The sequence below is a fragment of the Brachionichthys hirsutus genome, chromosome 5 (assembly GCF_040956055.1).
Source record: "Brachionichthys hirsutus isolate HB-005 chromosome 5, CSIRO-AGI_Bhir_v1, whole genome shotgun sequence".
NCBI classification, from domain to species: Eukaryota; Metazoa; Chordata; class Actinopteri; order Lophiiformes; family Brachionichthyidae; genus Brachionichthys; species Brachionichthys hirsutus.
Window position 1 is genome coordinate 6,851,853 of NC_090901.1, and position 19,789 is coordinate 6,871,641.

General features: G+C 49.0%; 1 protein-coding gene across 1 annotated transcript in view; it reads right to left on the reverse strand.

Annotated features, from left to right (window-relative positions):
* met (MET proto-oncogene, receptor tyrosine kinase) overlaps window positions 1–17,224 on the reverse strand; it is a 37,004-nt gene extending 19,780 nt beyond the window's left edge. Inside the window, exons 1-2 of the mRNA XM_068739282.1 lie at window positions 16,031–17,224; window positions 2,896–3,099 (exon numbers count right to left, since the gene is read on the reverse strand). Of these exons, the coding sequence (XP_068595383.1) occupies window positions 2,896–3,099; window positions 16,031–17,224 (1,398 nt within the window). The remainder of the gene's footprint in view (window positions 1–2,895; window positions 3,100–16,030) is intronic.
* Window positions 17,225–19,789: the final 2,565 nt, after the last annotated feature.

The window sequence follows — 19,789 nt, forward strand, 5'->3', positions numbered from 1 at the left end:
TTATACCGCTGCGAGAAAGTAGAATGGAACGAGGTCTCTAATGGGCTCCATTGACATGGATTTAAAATGAAAATCACACTCCTGCCCAACAGGTGTGTGTGTGTGTGTGTGATTTATTACAAACAAACAACGTGCTTAAAGGCTTTTTCTTGCATTTACTTTACATAGGAGTGAGTTGGCGTCCAGGGAGCCTCCCTGACCCGCTGCATTGTAAACGTAAATGTGATTTTGTCGGAGGGCTGACCCTCGCCCGCCCCGCCAGACGCATCATTGCTGCCTGTGTTTGAGCCCCATGATCAACGTGAGCTTTGTAACGGCGAGTATAATGGCTGGCTTTCCTCTGGGGACGAGCCCATACAACAAGCATCTCTATGGAGGCAATAGCGGTGTAAATTACTGCTTATTGTATTAAGCATGGGGAGGGGGGGGGGGGGGGCTATAAACACCACTGCTGTTATTCCCACAGCAGCCCAACCGAAGCTTATGGAAACACTTCCTGAGTGAGAACGGAGTCCATTTGGGGGAACAAAGCTCTTTTTCTTTAGCTGCCTCGACTCCATGTTCCCTCTCGTTTCGTCCGCCGGGAGAAACCAGGAAGCAGAAACACAAGAAAAGTTGACACGTTCCTTTTTATGGCACTAACAATGAATCCTGTGGGTCAACGCTGGGACGGGGGCAGGTGGTTGAAAGGCCGTCCATTCCAGCAGCGAGGCCGACAAAAGCTCCGGTTCTCATCTTTCATCTTAATGAAATGAAAGATTTCCTTCATTTGATGTTGGGGTTTTGAAGCTACCAGAGAGAAACGTTAGCTTCATTCAGTATTCAGCTATTCAGAGGCCTCGCTGGAGAACTCTGGGAACGCTCAGGGAATCATGAAGCCAGTTTGAAGGAGGACACAAAAAGGGGTTCGGAGCTTTGCAAGTCACAAGTAAGTCTCGAGTCAAGTCCTACACTTTGAGTTTCGAGTCCTTTCGAGTAATTTTAACAGATTAATAATATATTAAAATTACACAGACCATGCATGCTTTTAAGATCTGTATTTATTTATCAAGTCAAATTATAAAAACTAGTGACATTACATATTGCACTTAACTTTTAACCAGTACCAGTCCAATTAACTCTTCAAGAATATTCTTTCTTTTAAACTATTTATTCACAGAATAAACAAATTTGATAATGTGGAACTAAATTTAGTAGTAAAAAATAACCCCCCCCCCACACACACACAAAATTGCTGACATATTGCCATAGCATATTTCGCTCCAACAAGCACCACATGACTGCTTATTGATTCTATAAAGCAAAACATAGTCCTTTTATGAGCTTTATCTCTCCGTCTTCTCTCTCCTTATCTAACATTTCGAATAAACGTGAATTATGGCATGAATCCGGTCGGTCTCCTCTTCCCTCTCGGGCTTGAGCTTTCCAGGACAGGACAGCTGATCTCCTCTGCAGACCGAAGTCAAAAACTTCATTGGCTTCAACAAACCACAGAAAAATAAGAGGACACAAATAAAGAGAGAAGCGGGGCCTCGGAGGGGGGGGGGGGGGGGGGGTCGCTAGAGGAACCCCACGGCGACAGCTGCTCTGGACGCTCAGCCGTTCACCATTAACGCGCCGTTCAGCTTGTAAGCCCCCTCGCACCACAGTCGCTCCATCCCTCCCCTTGCAGCTGTCCATCCATTTTTCCATGCCTCTCTAGCCTTTTGTTTCCCTGCATGTCTTTTCATTCTTGTGTTCCAAAAACATGCGAGTTAATTCGTTTCTTCATGCCTCCCATTTGTCGTAGCCATTGGTACGGGAGCGTCACTCGCGGCGCCTCGCTGAAAGATGTTGGAGTCGTCTTAAAACATTCACAAATAATGGTTTTAACTTTGATGCCTGAAGATCTTTTGGATTACAAGATCACTGCTCAACAAACATCGAATGGCCAGGAGCGGCTTCGGTTAGCGCGACGCCGTTTAGCACGCTAAAGAGGCGTGACGTGAAAGCACCCTTGACTTGTTTTTTTGGGTTATATTGAAAGTTTTTTCAGGCGGGAATCGAGCCACGCCGCCACTGGACTCGCTACACAGGCCACGCCCTCTATCAGCTGAGATAAACAGCCCAAACCATCAGAATCCTCCCCGTGACGTTGTCATGGTTAACATGCATGAAGGATGGCCACCCCTCAGAATCATCGACAAGGCGTTTCCATGGAAACAACACCAACACCCGCCATGCTGATCATAGCAGAGATGAGTTTCTGACATGACAAACATGCAAACACAAGTCAGTGATTTCTCCACATGATTGCAGCCCATTAATGGAATCTAATGGAATCTAATGACCGCCTCTGTGACAGCCGATGATTTCTGTTCTCAACTAAAAGCTCGCAGCTTTGAGTTCCTGCCAAGCGTTCCCCAAGATTAAAAATAATATTTATACATGTGAATATTAGGACACTGGAATCACCGTCTGGCCCGAAGTCAAGCAGTCCATTACTAACATCCCTTACGAGCAGCCCTGGCGGGTCGAGTCCGAGTCAGGAAAGCAGCTGAAATGATCAGGAAGGGGATCGGGGCTTGAAGAGCAACATGGAAAACGGGCTGCGTTCGCTCAGATGGGAACGTTGGCTTTTTGGAGGCTTGCTGAGCAAAGGTCCAAGCTAAGCAAATTGTTCAAACAGAAAAATCTGATGTTGCTTCATCGCAGCTTGCCCGACCCCGACCCGACCCGACCCGACCCAACCAAACACACCTGCAGCGGACTGCTTCCACTCCTCGTCGACAGCATCCTGCTGCATTTACGAGAACAAAGAGAGGGGGGGAAACCACAAAGGCCCTGCTGCCTCATGATCTCTGCTCAGGGCTAACCGCTATAGCATTTGCAACGGCAGGAGCACAGCCACGTTACCTGCATGTGTCGGCCGTCAGCCGTGCCCAGGTACGCCACCGCTCGGCCATGGACCGGCACCACGGTGATCGAGGTAACCAAGGTGTTCGCCAGGTCTTTGTGCCAGTACTCCAGCCTCTGGACAAACTGGGTCACCTGCAGGCGATACTGGCCCTCTCGCCCTTCATGGATTCCCTCATGTGGGTCGCAGTCGTCTGATGAAGTCTGCAACACAAGAATCACAAAAGAATCACCCGTCCATTCCTGTAACGCCTAAACCTGCTGGGTCAGAAATAACAAAACGCACATGAACAGAACCGGAACGCGGCTACAGGCATGTTTCATGTGACAATGAGCCGTCGAGGAATTCCAGGGTGGTCATGTTGACAAGACAAGACGATTCACCGATGACTGAAACGTCTGGGAAACGTCAGTGAGACCGGATCACTTGATCCAAACGGGGCTCATTTTATAACATGCAGAACTGAGGCACGATCTTCTTTCATATCTGAGGGGGGACGTTGACAGGCAACCCTCCTAAGCCTCCCCCAGCTCCTCTTTCGTCAGCCTGGGCTCGTAATGGAGGTCTCGGCATGACTGTACCTCCAGGGCAAGCGGCGCTTTGTTGGAGAGACGCCTGCAGACGGCAGGACGTCATGGGAAACAGTGAGGAAACTGAACGCTGTTTGCATTCCAACAACTGCTCCTTTTTTATTTTTTACCTCCATCGCTCCCCCCCCCCCCACCTCCGTCTGCTCGCTGGGTTTCAAACGGGACGCTTCGGTTTTTGAATGTCGCTGGATGGTGCCCGTTGTTGTGTCTGGGGTCTGTGGAGCATACAGTGAGAGTGCAGGAGGCAGATCCAGCCGGGTCCATCAGCCCCCCCCCCCCCCATCTCTAACGGGACTGCCCAACACTGCGTTTAGTCAGGACCCCAGGCTGCATTAATTAGTAATGACCCAGAGGCCGGGGGCTCTTCAGGTCGTTGACCTGACGGCTTGACCGGGCCTGACACCCCTGTTTTCTCAACTTCAGTAGACGATGACCTCGGTGGAGTCGAACCCAGGTACAACAATTTCGACAGAGCTTGTGGTGCGTTCAGGTTTAATCGGTGATTTCAGTTATTCGTCAGTGGACGTTTCTACCACTGGAGCTACGTAGCATCATTTGTTTTAGTCGAGCTTTGGGTGGGCTTTAAAACCGTAAGACGTAAAACTGATTTCAGAACTTTACTTCCTAACGCGCTGCCTAGCTCAAAGCGCCACGTCCATCCTCCGGTTAGACTTTTAAAGATGGTGTAGTAATACATGTGGAATCTCCTGGGCGAGGAGTCCAAGACAAACGGCACCGCGAGGAGAGGAGAGCCAAGGAACGCAGACCCAATCAACAAGCCAGAAGCAAAGCCTGGAGACATTAAATGTCCTCAAGGCCGGTGGCTGCATTGGACGGGACGGTTCCAAGTGCACAGATGTGTGTGTGTGTGTGTGGGGGGGGGTGCAGAGATCCAATCTGCACTAAATTACTTGGTGATAAAAGAGTGGAGAAATATGGCTAACCGGCTAAGAGCTGACAGCTTGTTGCTAAAAGTTATTGGAAAATGCACAAAGATGTTGACACGTAGCGAGAGACGAGGAGGAGGAGGGGAGCGTGTCGGACCTCCCGTTCCTCCTACTTCATTGGACTTTTTTCTTTATCCTTTTAGATTACATAGAACCTGGTTCCGTCCAGTTTGAATAAAGTTCTACCTGAAGCCCCACAGCTCACCTCGTTGCTTCTCTGTGGGTCAGAACGGACGTTCTCAATGTTAACCTCCACGGGACCCGGCGTCCACGTGTGTGGACATCGGGTGTGAGGTCGTCCAGACCCCAACACCAGATTCTGGCACCAAATAAAGCATTTCACAGATCATTCCTCAGTTGTGACTATTTGTTCTATCAAAAGTCGAGATTAATGTTCTCTGCGTAACGACTGAATAATGTTATGTTAATAATATATTGATAATAATATAACAAGAGAAGTTAAAATTGCATGCCATGCAAGCATTCAGGACTCAGGAGGTTAATGTGTCCATCATGGAACCGGTGTCACACCACATTCTGCTGGCTCTCTTTTCTCATCAGTTTGACGGATGCCGTTGCTCGAGAGCGTAACGTGAGTCTACAGCAGGGAGGTCGAGTGGACCGGGCCGCCTTCTCGGCCGCCGCCGCCGCTGTGGTGTGAGGTCTAAGACCTCCGGGCCCAACCCTTAACCCCGGGCCCTAATGATAATAAAAACCATGCCCCAACCAACAAAGCCTCCAACAGTCATTTAGGTTGCGGGGCAACAATCAGCTGATGTAACCACGACACCGATGGTCTTCCAGAGAATGCCGACCCAACCCGACCGGACCGGACCATGCTAAGAACAGGCCTTTCTTTTTTCCTGTCATTACGTCCAGATTTGGCCCCCATGATAACCCCTGGTCTATATTAGGGATGTCCCGATGCAATCCCGTGATCGGATCATCCCTGGTCTCTACAGTAGCAGTTTTAGGACCCCCTACCAAATCAAGCTTAGTCTACACTGGAACTGGAGGATCAATGGTTGAGAAGTCGACCAGTAACCGTCCTTTCTGTTCGTTCTGCTTCTACCTAAAGATTTATGGGTTTACAAATCCTCTCGGTGTTCTACAACTTGTGGGTCATCCTGTGAAGGCGTCTGAGCTGCAGGACCGGCACTGTCGGCCAGATGTCTGAAACACTGGACACCTTTTGGCCTATAATTAACCAGGAGCCATTGTCCTGAAAACAACGGCGTGGAGATCGCGTTTCAGTGTCGTGGAGCTCCTGAACCCGGCGGCAAAGTCAAGAGGGGACTGAAAGGCGATCCCGGTGGTTTGATGTCGTTTTCTTACTCTCACTGTGGCCCCGGGTCGTCTGTGAACAGAAACACTAATGCGTGAATTAGTACCGTGGACTGGGTTCCTGGAAGGATGGGGTTCGGATACCAACACCGTCAAAAAGAAAGGCGCCACTGCACCAAAACACACATCACACAGAGGCTCGGGCCGAGCCCGTCGACTTGGACGCACGCACGGACCTGTTGAATGCGTCTCACAGCTCTGACCTGCAGGCAGCAGCGACGGCCGACTGGCATCGGAAATGTGGAAATGCATCTTTGAACAACGTGAAATGTGATTTAGTGCGTTTGGTGGTGGGGAACTGTTTCAGTACAATCGGTGCCCAAATAGCAGAACTCCAGGTTCTCTGCAACACGACCCCCAGGAGCAGGACTAACAGCCGTGCTCCTTTGTACGTGCGTGTCGACGCGGCTCACAGGTGTCTGCTGCATGCAGACGTGTTTCGCTCCGTGTTGGGATGTGCGTGCGTGTTGATACAGCAGACGGCGAGAAACCTGACAATAACCCAGCGCCCCCCACCCACCCAGACGCCAGGCACGACGACGGTTCTGTTTGAAGGGCCCCCCGAAATGTAGAGAAAAATGGCCTCAGGCATAAACAGGTCCGAGAGAAGACGGGGAGATGAGACATTCTAAACAATGTAGAAAAAGGAGGACTGCTTTGTTTGAGTGGCTGAGGACGTTCCTTTTACATGCTACCACCCCCCCTCGTAGTACTCGTAATACTGACAAGAAATATCGCAGGTACTCGGTGTAATAGATAAAGGCTGTGCAAACTTTACTCAGTCTCATTGTACTTGTCTGAAACGGGTATGGAATCAACATTTCAAGCCACGGGCAAAAGAAACAACTTTGCCCTTTGTTTCAGGGAGATTTCACACCAATATTAAGTTCTCGTCTCCCATGGTGCGTTGCAGCCTGTTAGAAAAATCTTAATTTAGCACATTTGAATATTATTCTGGAACATTCACCATTTTCGGAATAAAATTAGCTTCTGATCCTTTTCAAATCAATCACCTCATTTTAAAATGAAAAATGTGAATAAAAAAAAAAAAAATTAGAAACCAATAATGACGCACTACCCAGCATGCAAAGCTGCAAGCACCCAAAAATAGTTCACATATCACAGCATCGTTATTTTATTTTGATGAAATGGAACATTCCTGAGCATTCCTGAGTTCTCATAGCCACAGGCGGAGGGTTCTGGGGTTTTCCGATCAGCAGACAATTTCCAAATGTTCTTAAAGTCTGCCCCCCCAGGCCTTCCAGTTTCACATCATTGCCCTTCGTCTCCTCTGACAATTCTTCTCTTGACCGACCACCTTCCTCTCTTTTTTCTATTTGCTTTAGCTTCCTGTGCTAACAGTTAAATAATCAGGTGGTGTGTGCGTTTGTGTGTGTGTGTTCTCCATGCTCCAACACCACAACAATGCAGCTTCCACTAAATCACCCAGACTGGAGGAACCCGGCTGGTTGAATGATGATCCTGCAGCCTCCACCGTCCAGCGCAGACAGGAATATCCGTCTTCATCCCGGCTTCTTGTCCTCAACATGCTTTTCTCCCGTCCTTCTCCCAGATCTGGGATTTATGCCGTTGAAATCAGGAGGAAGAAGGACGGACTGCTGAGACTATTCCTGCCCCGTCTGAGAGCTTCTATAATTCCACCCCTGCTAAAAAAAAGCAACGGCATATTCTTTTGATGAGCTTTCCAGAGTTGACTCACAAATCCTCATTTGGGTCGGACTGACACAGTAGCTTAAGTTTCAGCCCACAGATCAAAGGGGGAAACAGAGGTCGCCTCCTTAATGCATTCTTACGCTGACAGACGCAGATAAGATATTCAGAGAGACCGATCCCGACTGAAATCGTTTGACTGGGACAGGAATGAGTCATTCCTCCCGGCGATGCGTTCATGAACGTTCCAGTTGAAACCTAAGGTGAAACATTCCCACTGGGCTCACACGTTCCTCCCTGGCTTTATTTATTTATTGAAATCCTCAGCTCATGTTGATACCGGTGACGGAACCCCCCAACATGCTGGAGGAAACCGGATCTTTTCCAACTCCCGTGACCGGGAACCAGTGCTCTACCGGGACAAATGGTGATGTGAACATTCTAAACGAGGCAACAACCTCGTTTCTCAGAGTCACGGACTGTCACTGCTGTGAGAACATTTCCTGGTATGTTAAATAATCCCAAAGCCACGACGCCGTTGATTCAGCAATCGTCCAAACCGTTTCCTCTATTGCACAACTGAATTCCCATTAGCATTATACTGCCCATTGAGGATTGCCTTCACTGCAGCATCAATGAAGAGGTCATAAAGACTGCAGAGCAGGACCACATTTGGTTAAGGAGCCGAGGTTCTCAAGCAAAAACTGAACTTTTTTCAGAATCCTTCAGCCAAATCCGCAGTTTGTCCGGGAGACTTTCTCCTTTCTTGAAGTCTGAAATAATTAGACCCATCCAGCAGAGCAGACGATTGAAGCTTCTCGGCACTTCTAGCTACCATTGTAAGCATACTGCCTTCAGGATTTGAGATCAATCGAGGAGACAGGTAGGAAAACAGCAGCTGGACAGCAGCCGTCCAGGAGCAGCCAGATAACAGTCCAGCCTGCACCTCAGCAGCCAGTCGGCTTATCAGTGGAGGGTCAGCATAAGGTCTGAGCACGCAGGACTCCCAGCGCTCCCCGGGATGGACGGGATCACTGGCAAAGTCCTTCCTGCACTCGCAGATCTCAGATCAGAGGCAGAGCAAGACGAGTGGCAATCTGAAAGGCGTGGCTTGCAGCAAGAAAGGAATGATTTATCTTTCCATAATTTGTGAAACAGGAAACCATAAGTGACGTTCCAGCAGCTTTGCACGGAAACGGTCACAGCTAATTAAAAAAAAAAAAAAGAAACCACGTAGAAACATAAATGGACAAAGCCTCGTCCATTAAGTATGACTTTTATAGACAGCCCTTCATCAATCTCCCCCTGCGTGTTGAGACAGCTAGCAGGTGGCAGCCATTCCTGAGCTTCAGAGTCTCTGTGTCAGAAAGGCAAAGGACTTCGGGCCCAGCCTCCCGCCTCCCTCCTCAGAGAGCCGGCCACGCATCATTGTTCTGCTTGTTCGCACCGAACTCTCCTGCATGTTGGCATCCAGCTGCATTCTCATCCTCTCCTCACACACTCGAGCGTATATCAAAGATCTTCAGGGATAACGCTTTGAGTAATGGTGCAGCATATGCTTGCACTCACTTACCGAGTCGTCAGGCCCGAAGCCTGATTTGTAATGCTCGGACTGGAGGATCTCAGCGTGCTGCCTTCACCACGAGGGTTGTGTTCCACGTTTTACTGTGAGAACTGTGGATAGAAGGGCGTGGTCTAACCGAACAATAACCTGAAAAAAACCTGCTACATTTACATTTATAAAAAACAACTACTGTACTAGAAAATCCCCTGGAGAGCACAGACCTCCTCCAAGCAGCTCGTTCCCCTCCTAACTGGATCCTCATGGTGATCTGGATCAGCACCAAAAGGTTTTAGATTGTTCTTGGTATCTTTATACACCAACCATGAAAAGTCAAAGTGAATCAGAGTTGATGTGTATTTTTAACTGATTCTTGAATCCATAAATGTGTTTTAATGTTAAAATGGAATATTTGTTCCTGACCTCATTCTGGATCAGAACCAGAAGACATGTTTCATGACGGTTCATATCGGACACCTTTATGACTGTGATTTTTGGTGACTGAATTGAATGCAGATTTTACAAGATAGGATATTTTTTTAAAGCCTCCATTATAAGTAAATGGGAAAATCCAGATGTTTTTGTATCCAGACGGGTATCCGGATCGTTCTCAGAATTTAATGGATCTAAGTTAGACCAAGACCCATCTTCAGACTTTTATTCATCCAGATCCATCCAGCAGTTTCAGTTTTTCCTGTGATCCTGCTAACAGACAGACCAACAGGAGGGAACAATATTACAGTCTGAAGCCACACAAACAAATTCCTCACTCATGTAAAATACAAATACGCAGCAGCTGCCACCAAAAACGGGCTTTTAACCGTAGATCACAACACCCACCTCCTCAGGTGTGAGCGTGCCTTCCTGCTGCGATGATTCAAGCCCGGATCACAGACGAGGAGGATAAGATCAAAGGCTGCAAGAGACAATGTCTGCAGTGTGGACGGATGAACTGGAGCGCGTCTCTGTTTGCAGCTCATTGTTCGGGTGAATAAAGACATACAGGCTTCTGCTTTATTTGCCGCCCATTACTTGAGTACACAGTCAGTGGATTACTGCTGGAATGGAATGGGAGGATTAAGGGACTATCCGAGGTGAGACTTTCCCCTTTAAGGAGTTGGAGACCACTTCTGATTGGCTAGAAAATGTGGATTACTTATTGGTCATCTGTGTTTTCAGGAAGTACGCCGGAAGGGGTGATGGAGGGTTGAATGTCACAAGACGATTGGTCCACTTTAAGGGTCACCTCACCCAAAAGACAAAGACGCTTCCACAATGGTGGTAGAGCCTGTGGGCTGATAACAGAAGCCCTCGCCTTGACGACCGTCGAGAGAGCGACAAACATGCCTTTAAACGCATGTGTGAAGCGCGTTTAAGACAGACAGCTGGGAGCTCTGACCAGCAGGTTTCTAACACTCCAAAACCCAAATACATTTATTTTATGATCACATCACAACAAACAAACAGCATAATCAATCATCTGAATTGAAAAGTGACCGTTTGGCAATATGGTCCTGAGGACAACAAACCCGGAATGTAACAGTATTTGGACGTCGGTAATTTCCCACCGTCGTTGGAAGACAGCTTGCAGGCACTGACGGTTTGCACATTCATTGCACTACTCTTTATTTAGGGGAACAGAGATAAGACGTGCATACAAAGGCTCATGCAAAAGGTTTTACACACACGTCCAGCTTCCCAGAAAAACAAGTAACCTCACTAGTGGGCTAATAATTAACCGTGCTGATCGAAAACTAAACACTGACATCGGGTGAACGTGCAATTATGCAGAAAACTGTCCAGGAAATGCCTGCAGACTAAAACCACTGAGGGCCACGGACTGTGCTGAAATAAAACTGGTGCAGTTTTGTCCTCTGCTGTCAGAGAATTAAGAAACCTTTCTTGGGTGATCATTAGTGAAAAAAATCAGTGGATTAATGATCCATCACAGCACAAAACCAAGGCCTAGTAAATTAGACAGAGGCCAGCATTGACCAAGCGTGTCCCCGTGCACATGCAGGGACCGGCCTGGACACGGCAGCGGTCGGACCACAATCTCCCAAACAGGCTTATTAATTGTCAACTTGTTATTTTATGATTTCGTTGTTGCTGTAACCAGTGAAGGTGTCTCTGAAGTGAACGCTGAGATTCAGTCAGTACCGGTATACTAGCAGGATTGAGTCCATCGATATGTGGACGCCACACAACGCTGCAGCTAGAAACTGGGTTCAGAAATAAAAAAAACAGATAAAGAACGATGTCTTAATGTGAAACAAAGATGAACTGAAATCCCACGACCTGACCCCGGAGCCAAACGCAAGCAGACCATCACTGTCCCCCTCTAAAACGCAGAATCAGAGGAGAGGAGACACGGGCTTGAGGTTAACTCAAGAACTTCAAGAACCGCCGACATCTGCTGCTGCTGCTTTATGGAACTAGTGGGGACGCACCTTTAGTCGATCATGTCCCAAAGCTCCAACAAGCTACCTGTTGCTGCATTGATGTCCCCCAGAACCGGTCCATCCATCAGCATTGTGTCCGTCTGTGCTCACACATCTTTGTTAATAACTAGATTGCAACACAATAGATCTCATCTCGTCTCATCACAGGCAGCCATGCCTCTTTGAAATGGGCTGTAATGAAAATAACAGGACGGGACATGAAGGAATTGTTTTCATTCTTCTGACGTTTCCAGTACGCTACTGGAGATTCGCCCACCTGTTGAGAGCATCTTTGGGTCCTGCACACAGTCTAGCACCAGCGAGGACAGGTACAGGCACGCCAGGTGTGATCTGAGGAGCTCAAACCTCAGAAACTGCAGTAATTTCATGTTTTTTTCAAGAAGAAAAAGAAACTGTCATTTGTAGAGCAGACGGAGTACACACAAAGAATGTCATTTACCAATCAACACACACAACCATAACCCTAACCCGCCTGCAGCTGATCATCGAACCCCTGCCGACTGGCGTCCTCATTGTCCCGACAACCAACAGAAAGCATCCGTCCACTCAGTGCTTCATGAAACGAGGGCTAATCTGGGACATCCACATTCATCATGGAAGCAAGACCAATGGATTATCACCACAATTCAAAATCAGAAATTAGGAAACATAATATTAAAAAAAAAATCAATGAGGTTCAAAGGTGGTTAATTAAAAGGACTCCCGGCTGGAATTCTATTACACACGCTCTAATCAATCAGTGCAAAGATTCCATTTAAAAGCAATCAACTTTGGGGGGGGTTCTTCAATCGATAGTAATCTGATGATGACTCCGAGCCTCAGCTGGCCTTTATGTCTTTCTTCAAGTGTTCCTGCTTCCTTTGTAGACGGATGGGACTGAATCCTTACGACGCTCCGGACACAATAATGATCAAGTCTTTAGAAGGTATTTAGAAATGTAAAAAGCTTGTTTAAAGACTGCTGAAGAATAAGGTATAAGGTACTTTATGTGTCGTCATGGTGACAACATCTCAATACTACAGTATTAGTCCAAACAGCGTACGTTTTTGCACGCAGACCCTTGGTGTGTACTAGTACACAACCTGTACATATATACTGTGGTAACACACCATTAGTACACACTGGTCTATTATGAGGTGTGAAATAAGAGATCAAATATGAGACGACAGGGAATGTAGCTAAACCGCTGGTCCGAAATAAAAGAACAGGCAGCTGCCCCGGGCCACAGAGCATAGCAGAGCGATTACAGGGCGGTCCGCTGGCAGTCGCTCGGATGATGATAAATGTCTTCAGAGTTGCCTAAAACGATGTACAACATAGAAACACGTACGCATTTATTACCTCCGCCGAGGGGGGGTTGTGTGATCGTCCGTCAGTCTGTTAGCAAGATAACTCAAAACGCTCTGGACGGATCTTGATGACATTTTCAGGGTGATTTTTTAGTTGCTCCTGCAATGCCTCGTTAACAAAATCGCGAATATAAAGTTTTATTACATGTGGTTCAAGAAAACAAATGTAAATTTGGCATTGGCTTTGGACATAATCAGTCAGGCGTATATTCCCGGCTCAGATCAGTCCAGTCTGTGTCTACTGGCGCAGAACGGAAAAAAGCCTTAAAGCGTAATCATCAGCAGTCAATCTGCATCTTTCAGCATCACTGCTTCTCCTTGAAGTGAGTGTAGCCTGAAGACAGACACAGCAGCCGATCTGCTTCATCAAGTCGCTGGCTAAACGGAGAGCCTCTCGTTATAACAACATCCAAGCATCCATCCCACGTTAAGGATTACGACAGGCAGCACTTCAAGCCTTCAGACGAGCTCTTACACTAAGCCCTCAACCCAGTCCAGATCCAAACCACAATAATAACCTCCTGTGTGCCTCCTCCAAGTGCTTACACCGGTTTATGAATGTATGGCCGCCCTTATCTCCGTAAAACCCGGTGTCCTAAAATCATAATGCTGCGCTATGATTAGAGCGACGTCAGCTCGGCGGTCTGCCGTTTCCACAGCTGAAGGCAAGACGACTCAAGCACCAGCGATGAGTGCCTTCCTGGCACACTCCTGTAGCAGCTCCTCAGCGATCCGGCCTCCGACCTGCGGCACGCTTGGCGCGGCAGCTAAAGGAAAATGCCAGACATCAGAATTAACCAGAGCAACATGGAGAGCTGCGGCGGCTCTGTGCAATCGTGCTGCAGAGATCTGCAGAAAACTGCTGTCGTACGTCACAGACAGACAGAGACCCAGAAATCAGGTGAGTCAAGGGGAAAGAATGCGTAATAATGAGATAGTACACCCTCGCTCCGAGTAGTACAACAGCCGCTTCCATGCCGTCAGTCATCGTCAAGAGGAAGCACACAAACACCGTCTGGGTTGGACAGCGAAGAAAACCTTTACTGTTGCATGTTGCACGACTTCACCGTGAACTATTCCTAGTCTGTGAACCCTGATCGACAATAAACCGATTCTGATTCTGATTCTAAAACAGCCGTTGCAGACAGCTCGAAGGTGACTGTCGGTAAACGGTTTGAAACCAGAGAGGTTTCCGGTTTGAGATGTGACCAGTAGCTCTGTGAGGCGTCACCTCGCATCCGGGACAGGTCCTGCTTCCCTCACAACGCTTTCAGCATCAGAGACTTTTCACATGAAGGCCCCCGGAGCCCAGGGATCCGGCAGGGGGATCCGACAGGGGGATCCGACAGGGGGTGCTCCGAGGGAGAGCAATCATGATCGTGGCCCATCATGATCAGAAATCGTCTGGCTGAACGACTACCGATAGAAACATCTCCCCAGGTAAAAGCCTCCTTCTTCCCCACAGGTGCTTGTAACAGGTGGGAGCCGAGGGGGGGGGGGGGGGGGGGGGGAGCCGGCTGCTCCAGCGAGTCGGGATCAACTTCCGCCCAGCTGCCGATGCCCTGTTATCCCTGAGCCATTCATCACGGCTCGCTGAGAATCAGATATGTGCCACCCCAGAGCCCCCCCCCCTCCCGGCTCCCAGCATTCCTCACTTTCCCCTGTGGCTCGCCGGCGCTGATCGCTGTCAGAGCTGCGGGGATGTACCCAAACACCCACCCACACATTGTGTTCACATTTATTTGTAAAGCTGGTTTGAATCGAATCCTCCGCATCTGTTTCTTCTTGTCTGAACGCTTCCTGCAGCTCGACTTTAGAACCACTGGACTCAGCCAGACGGAGCGATGATGAGCTCGAACACCTGGACTCCACACCTGGCGGACGCTTCAACGTTTTCCCCAACTGTTTGTCAATGAGAGCTCGTTTTACATGCGTTTCTGTTATTAGATTTATAGCGTTCAAATCAGTCAGACTCAAAGTGCAGACTGACCGAGCGCGATACCCGTTCAGGTATATTTTAAGGTGCCAACTCCCATTTATTTTGTATGTCGTGCTCTATTTTAATGATGGCTAATTCGTGCGTGTAGCTCTGCAGGAAATGCAGCCATGCATCAGAAACCAGCGGACGCTAAAACTGAGATTCAAAATTAACGTTTGCACAATTTGATCTAAATTTGAATGAGCAGGTTTAGGTGTGTCAGGTAAATGCTCGTCGCATAAGACTCATGCACAATGTTCAAACCAGTTCATGATAAATCTGTGGTGCAGTTGTGTGTATGTGTGTGTGTGTGTGTGTGTGTGTGTGTGTGTGTGCGTCACGTGGCTCTCACGTTACTCCTGTATGTGCCTCTTTGACAAAACATCCAGTGTAGAATAAATCCTGAAGTAATCCGACACCTGGTTGCAGAGGTTAAGTAAAGATGAAGTCAGGGAGGGGCCATTTGACTTCCCAATGTTATTGATCGAGCGATCAAATCCATTGATGGGGGGGGGGGGGGGGGGGTGCTGATGGATCAGATGGATTGTGATGCTCGGGTGTGCAAGTCTGCGATCATTAGCCTGTGTTTCTGCACAGTGATCACCAAATATCGATCCACAATCTAAAACGTACAGCACATCATCAATTAAATCCCAAAATCTTGTTTGCTGAATCAGAGGGAAGAAATGACGACACCTGAACCGGCCCACAGACGTCAGCCGGGAAGCGTGCCCTTCACCTGCACCTCCAACACGAACCTGCTGCACGCGTGTCCTTAACTCGAGAGGTCAGAGGTCAGGCGCAGCTCACGCTTCAGCGTCCTGCTCAAGGACACTTGACTAAAGAGAGCGATCCCAGTGGACAGAGCGCCGTCTGCCTGACGCTGGGACCACCCAGCCACTGAGACGGTGTCTCCAGCCAACAAGCCAACCAGCTGAGATCTGCAACGCCAACAGATAAAGCCGAGCCAGCAGACGACTGATGAAGACATATTAAGTCGGAGAGACACCGTAAAACACTGTGATGATGCTCAGACTGGGTTCTGGAAAAACATTTCAAAATCATTCCCTTCTCACAGATTCAATCAACAAACCAAAAGCCACAACATGGCGTGTTTTAAATGTGCCGCGGCTGGAGGCGTTTGGCAGAAGAACTCACACGAAGCAAGTCTCATGATTTTGAAATCAATTCTCCAAATGAAATATTCACTTTGACTTCCTCCCAGCTCTTACCACATTGTAGCAGGACTTCCTGTCGGATCCGGTGAAGTGGTACGGGTCCACCGTGTTGCACTTCTGTATGTACATCTTGAACATGTTGTTGATGTGCTTGAGGGACATGACGCAGACGGCCGAGTTGGGAGTGGGCTCTGGCGAGTCGGGCTTCCCCTGGGCGAAGGCGGTGAACAGAACGTCGTCGTCCGCCTCCGCCTTCAGCTGCTTCTGCAGCTCTTCGTCATCGCCGACCTTGGTGACGTGGGCCGCCTGCAGGATGTTGAACACCTTCACGTCGTCCGTGGAGCGCCGTCGCCTTTTATCGGTGCTGATGCATTCGAGGGGCATCTCCACGTAGCGGCGGATGGCCAGGTCAGAGGAGCACATGCGGACGATGCGGGTGTGATACGCCTGGGAGTCCCGGCTCACCCGCTGCACCGTGAGAAAGTAGGTGAAGGGCTGACTGTGGAAGGAGTAGATGTATCGTAAGTAGTAGTTTCCACGCAGGGATGGAATCAGGTCCATGTACGAGCGGCTGGAGAAGAAGGTGAATCCATTTTGGCTCGTCTTCATCTTCCTCAGAGAGATGGTGTGGGGGGGTGTTGCACTGTCGGATACGGTCCCGAGCCCCGGGATCTCGGAGTTGCCAACAAAAAACTTGATGACATTGCTCTCCACATTGAGCACCCGAGAACCGGAGGCGCCGACCACGACGTCCGAGTCACCGGGTTGACCCTTGCCTGGCCTCACCTTGTCGGCGAAGCAGTAGACGTGTTCGTCGACAGTCTTTGGTCTGTCGTCGTCGTCCAGGACGTGACGCCGACAAACGCCGTTGTCGGCCGAGCCGCAGCTGTACAGACCCTTGTCGTAAATGTTTTCCACCACCAGGGCGATGTTGTGGTTGTCCATCATGCCGCTTGTGCCGTTCAGTTTCAGGCCGCAAGTTTGATTGGCGAGCAGCGGCCCGGTGCGGTACTCCGACAGCTTTGTGAGGTTCGGGGCCAAGGCGTAGATTCGGTTCACAGCTCCGACGTAGATAATCCCATCCAGCGTCACCATGTTCTGGATCGGGAAGTCCGCAGTGAACGTCGGCAGCTCGTAGGCGACTGAGAGGTTGAGTTTGTTCGTCTCGTGGGAATTATCGCACTGGTTCTGGGCACTGGTGCACGAGGCCCACAGCAGCACGACGGCGTGGAGCGAGAGGAGACCCATCCTGTTCCAGAAACAACAGACACAAAATGAGTTGGAAAACCATCCGTGCAGAACGTTCGTCTAGTGTTGACTAGGTGGCCTCAATTGTGCGATGATGAATGTGTGGTGAAGACACAAAGCGTGCTGAATAACGGCCCCTGATAAGGAACAAGGAGGACCAGTAAAAGGGAGCCGTGGCAGGAACAGAGCCAGGGTTTAGTCACTTCACCACACGCAGTGAAGCCATTCATACCGGCGTGCATGACTGGAGGCTTCACGGTGACGCAGAGCTTTAATATCAGCCTCTAAATCACCACTTGGACCGACTCCACTCATCCATGACCAGCCAGCCAGCAGCGAGGATCGCTCCTGTGTCTCAGCTCCGTTCACATCGGAACCACAGACAGCGGCAAAGTCGTGAATCGTGCGGAGAGAAGCCTATACGACGCAGCGCGACACAACCCGCGGGCCTGAGTATAGACCCAGAGGGCCCAAGGGAGTGGAGATAAACCCAATTAAATCAAAAGAGGCTGCGGGGAGAAGGGGACCGTCCGACAAAATGATAAATAACCCCGGCCTCTAAACGGTAATCCACTGGGAGCTGCGTTTAGTAGAGGGGGGGGGGGGGGGGGGGGGGGCAGCATCACCAGAGCATTTGCAAAATGTGGATGTGGTTTTAACAAGATTCCCACATGACAACCAAAACAAGACATTTGCATCCAAGCACAGTGGACGGTTTGCCGTTCATGCCCACTTGAATGATGTAAAAGTTCCGTGTGTGCAGACCTTAATTTAGGGCTTATAGCTCACAGCTCTTATTTAGAGCAGGTCGATGGCAGAAAACATCATTCTGTGTGTTCCAGGAACAAAAGAGGAAATGGTGCTGGTCGGAAAAATGACTAAACCAAAGCAGAGGCCACAAGGAAGATATTATGAGGCGGATAAAAATAATTCATCGACAACCAAGAACCGCCATCAAGGTTCTGGTGCAGAACATTACTCATCATCAGAGGCAATGTCCTTTCATTAAGGCGAGGGTAAGCTGAGGATGGCTTTGTTTTGGTCCCAATTACGGCACACCTGCCCCAAACACAACGCATGTACCACCTCATCGCGCGCGCCACAATGGGCGCAGTGAAAAGGTTGTCATTTGGAGAGGAAAGTGAGTCATGTCGAAAAGTCTCAGAAAACACAAATGGGAAGTGTGTGGAATGGTGCAAGGAGCCAGAAAAAAAAACATTATGCAACTAGCTGTGCATAATCCAGCGCAGCAGGACAGGGTCAGAACTTCCAGGCTCATGCGCCGTGCGTTATTACGCGCGGAAATCTAGTTAGAATAAAAAGAAAAGAACAGACGACGCCGTGAAACTAAAGAAGAATGTATTGATCACAAACTCACCTGCTAAAAGAGCAACACCGTCCTTGATTCAAATCATATCCATCTCGTCCATCCAGGATCGGGACGTTCCAACCGGATCGCTGTGGAGCTCCTCGTCCTCTCCTCGCGGGAGATCCTGATCCCACTGTCGTTCTTGGGGCTCCTGCTAAACTTCGGACACTAGACCTTAACTGCATCAAGCGGACACACGCTCCTGCTGCCGCCGCGCTCACAGCGTGGCGCGTAAAGCTCAGCCTCTTTGTCTCCGCACCGTGACGCGCCAGGTGCCGCCGCGGCTCATCAGTCTGTGGGTCGGACTCGCGTGAAGGAACGCAGAGGTGGAATTATCGACCATACACAAGAACCAGAAGTTACTATAACATGGGTGGTTTGATTTCTCTGTGTAAGTGTTATTTTATTTATTGTTTTATTTAGATTGGGTGTAAAACACTTGTAAAATACCTTTAAGTAGAAACTCCAGGATTAAAGTGAATTAACTTTTGAGCAGCCACCACACATAATTAATTGGAGCGTGTTAAGAAGTGTGTGGATATGCCCCCCCCACACACACACAACCCCTGGGTTCTGTGTTTTATAGACCTGTTGCTCAGGGGATGTCTGGTTGTCAAGGGGCGTGTCTGCCTGCATCCTGGAGGGATGTGCCCAGTGGTTGAAGTGGTACGAAACCACTCCGGGTGGTTTGGCAGAGAGCAAATGAAGGTTGGTCCTGTGGTGAACCGCACGGTGCCGGCCCAGAGTGGAAACCCGAAAGCAGGAACGATTGTGATCCAGTTCCTGCAGCTCAAAGATCTGACACCTAATTCACAGACACAAGGACACAAAATGAATGCAATGCTTTCATTGTTGGATGAACTGGAGCCCGAACAGAACCTTGACGCTAACTAGAACTGGGGGGGGTCATGGCCTCATGGAGCCAGGCGCAGGCTATATAATGGGTCCTGATCCTCTGTGTCCACATACTTTTGGCCATGCTATATGTCACTGAGCCTTTTCAAAACCAAGACAATCTAAAAGAACGAATATCCCTTAAAGTGTGTAGGGAAATCTCTTTTTGATACTGTGATGGACTGAACCTTCTGGTGAGGGCAACTGACTCGGTGTGGCGCCCTCTGTTGGCGGTCCACTCTCCCCACTGTTGAATTGAAAGTCAAAGGGTTTTGATCTTACAGATAAATGCAAGCGATTAA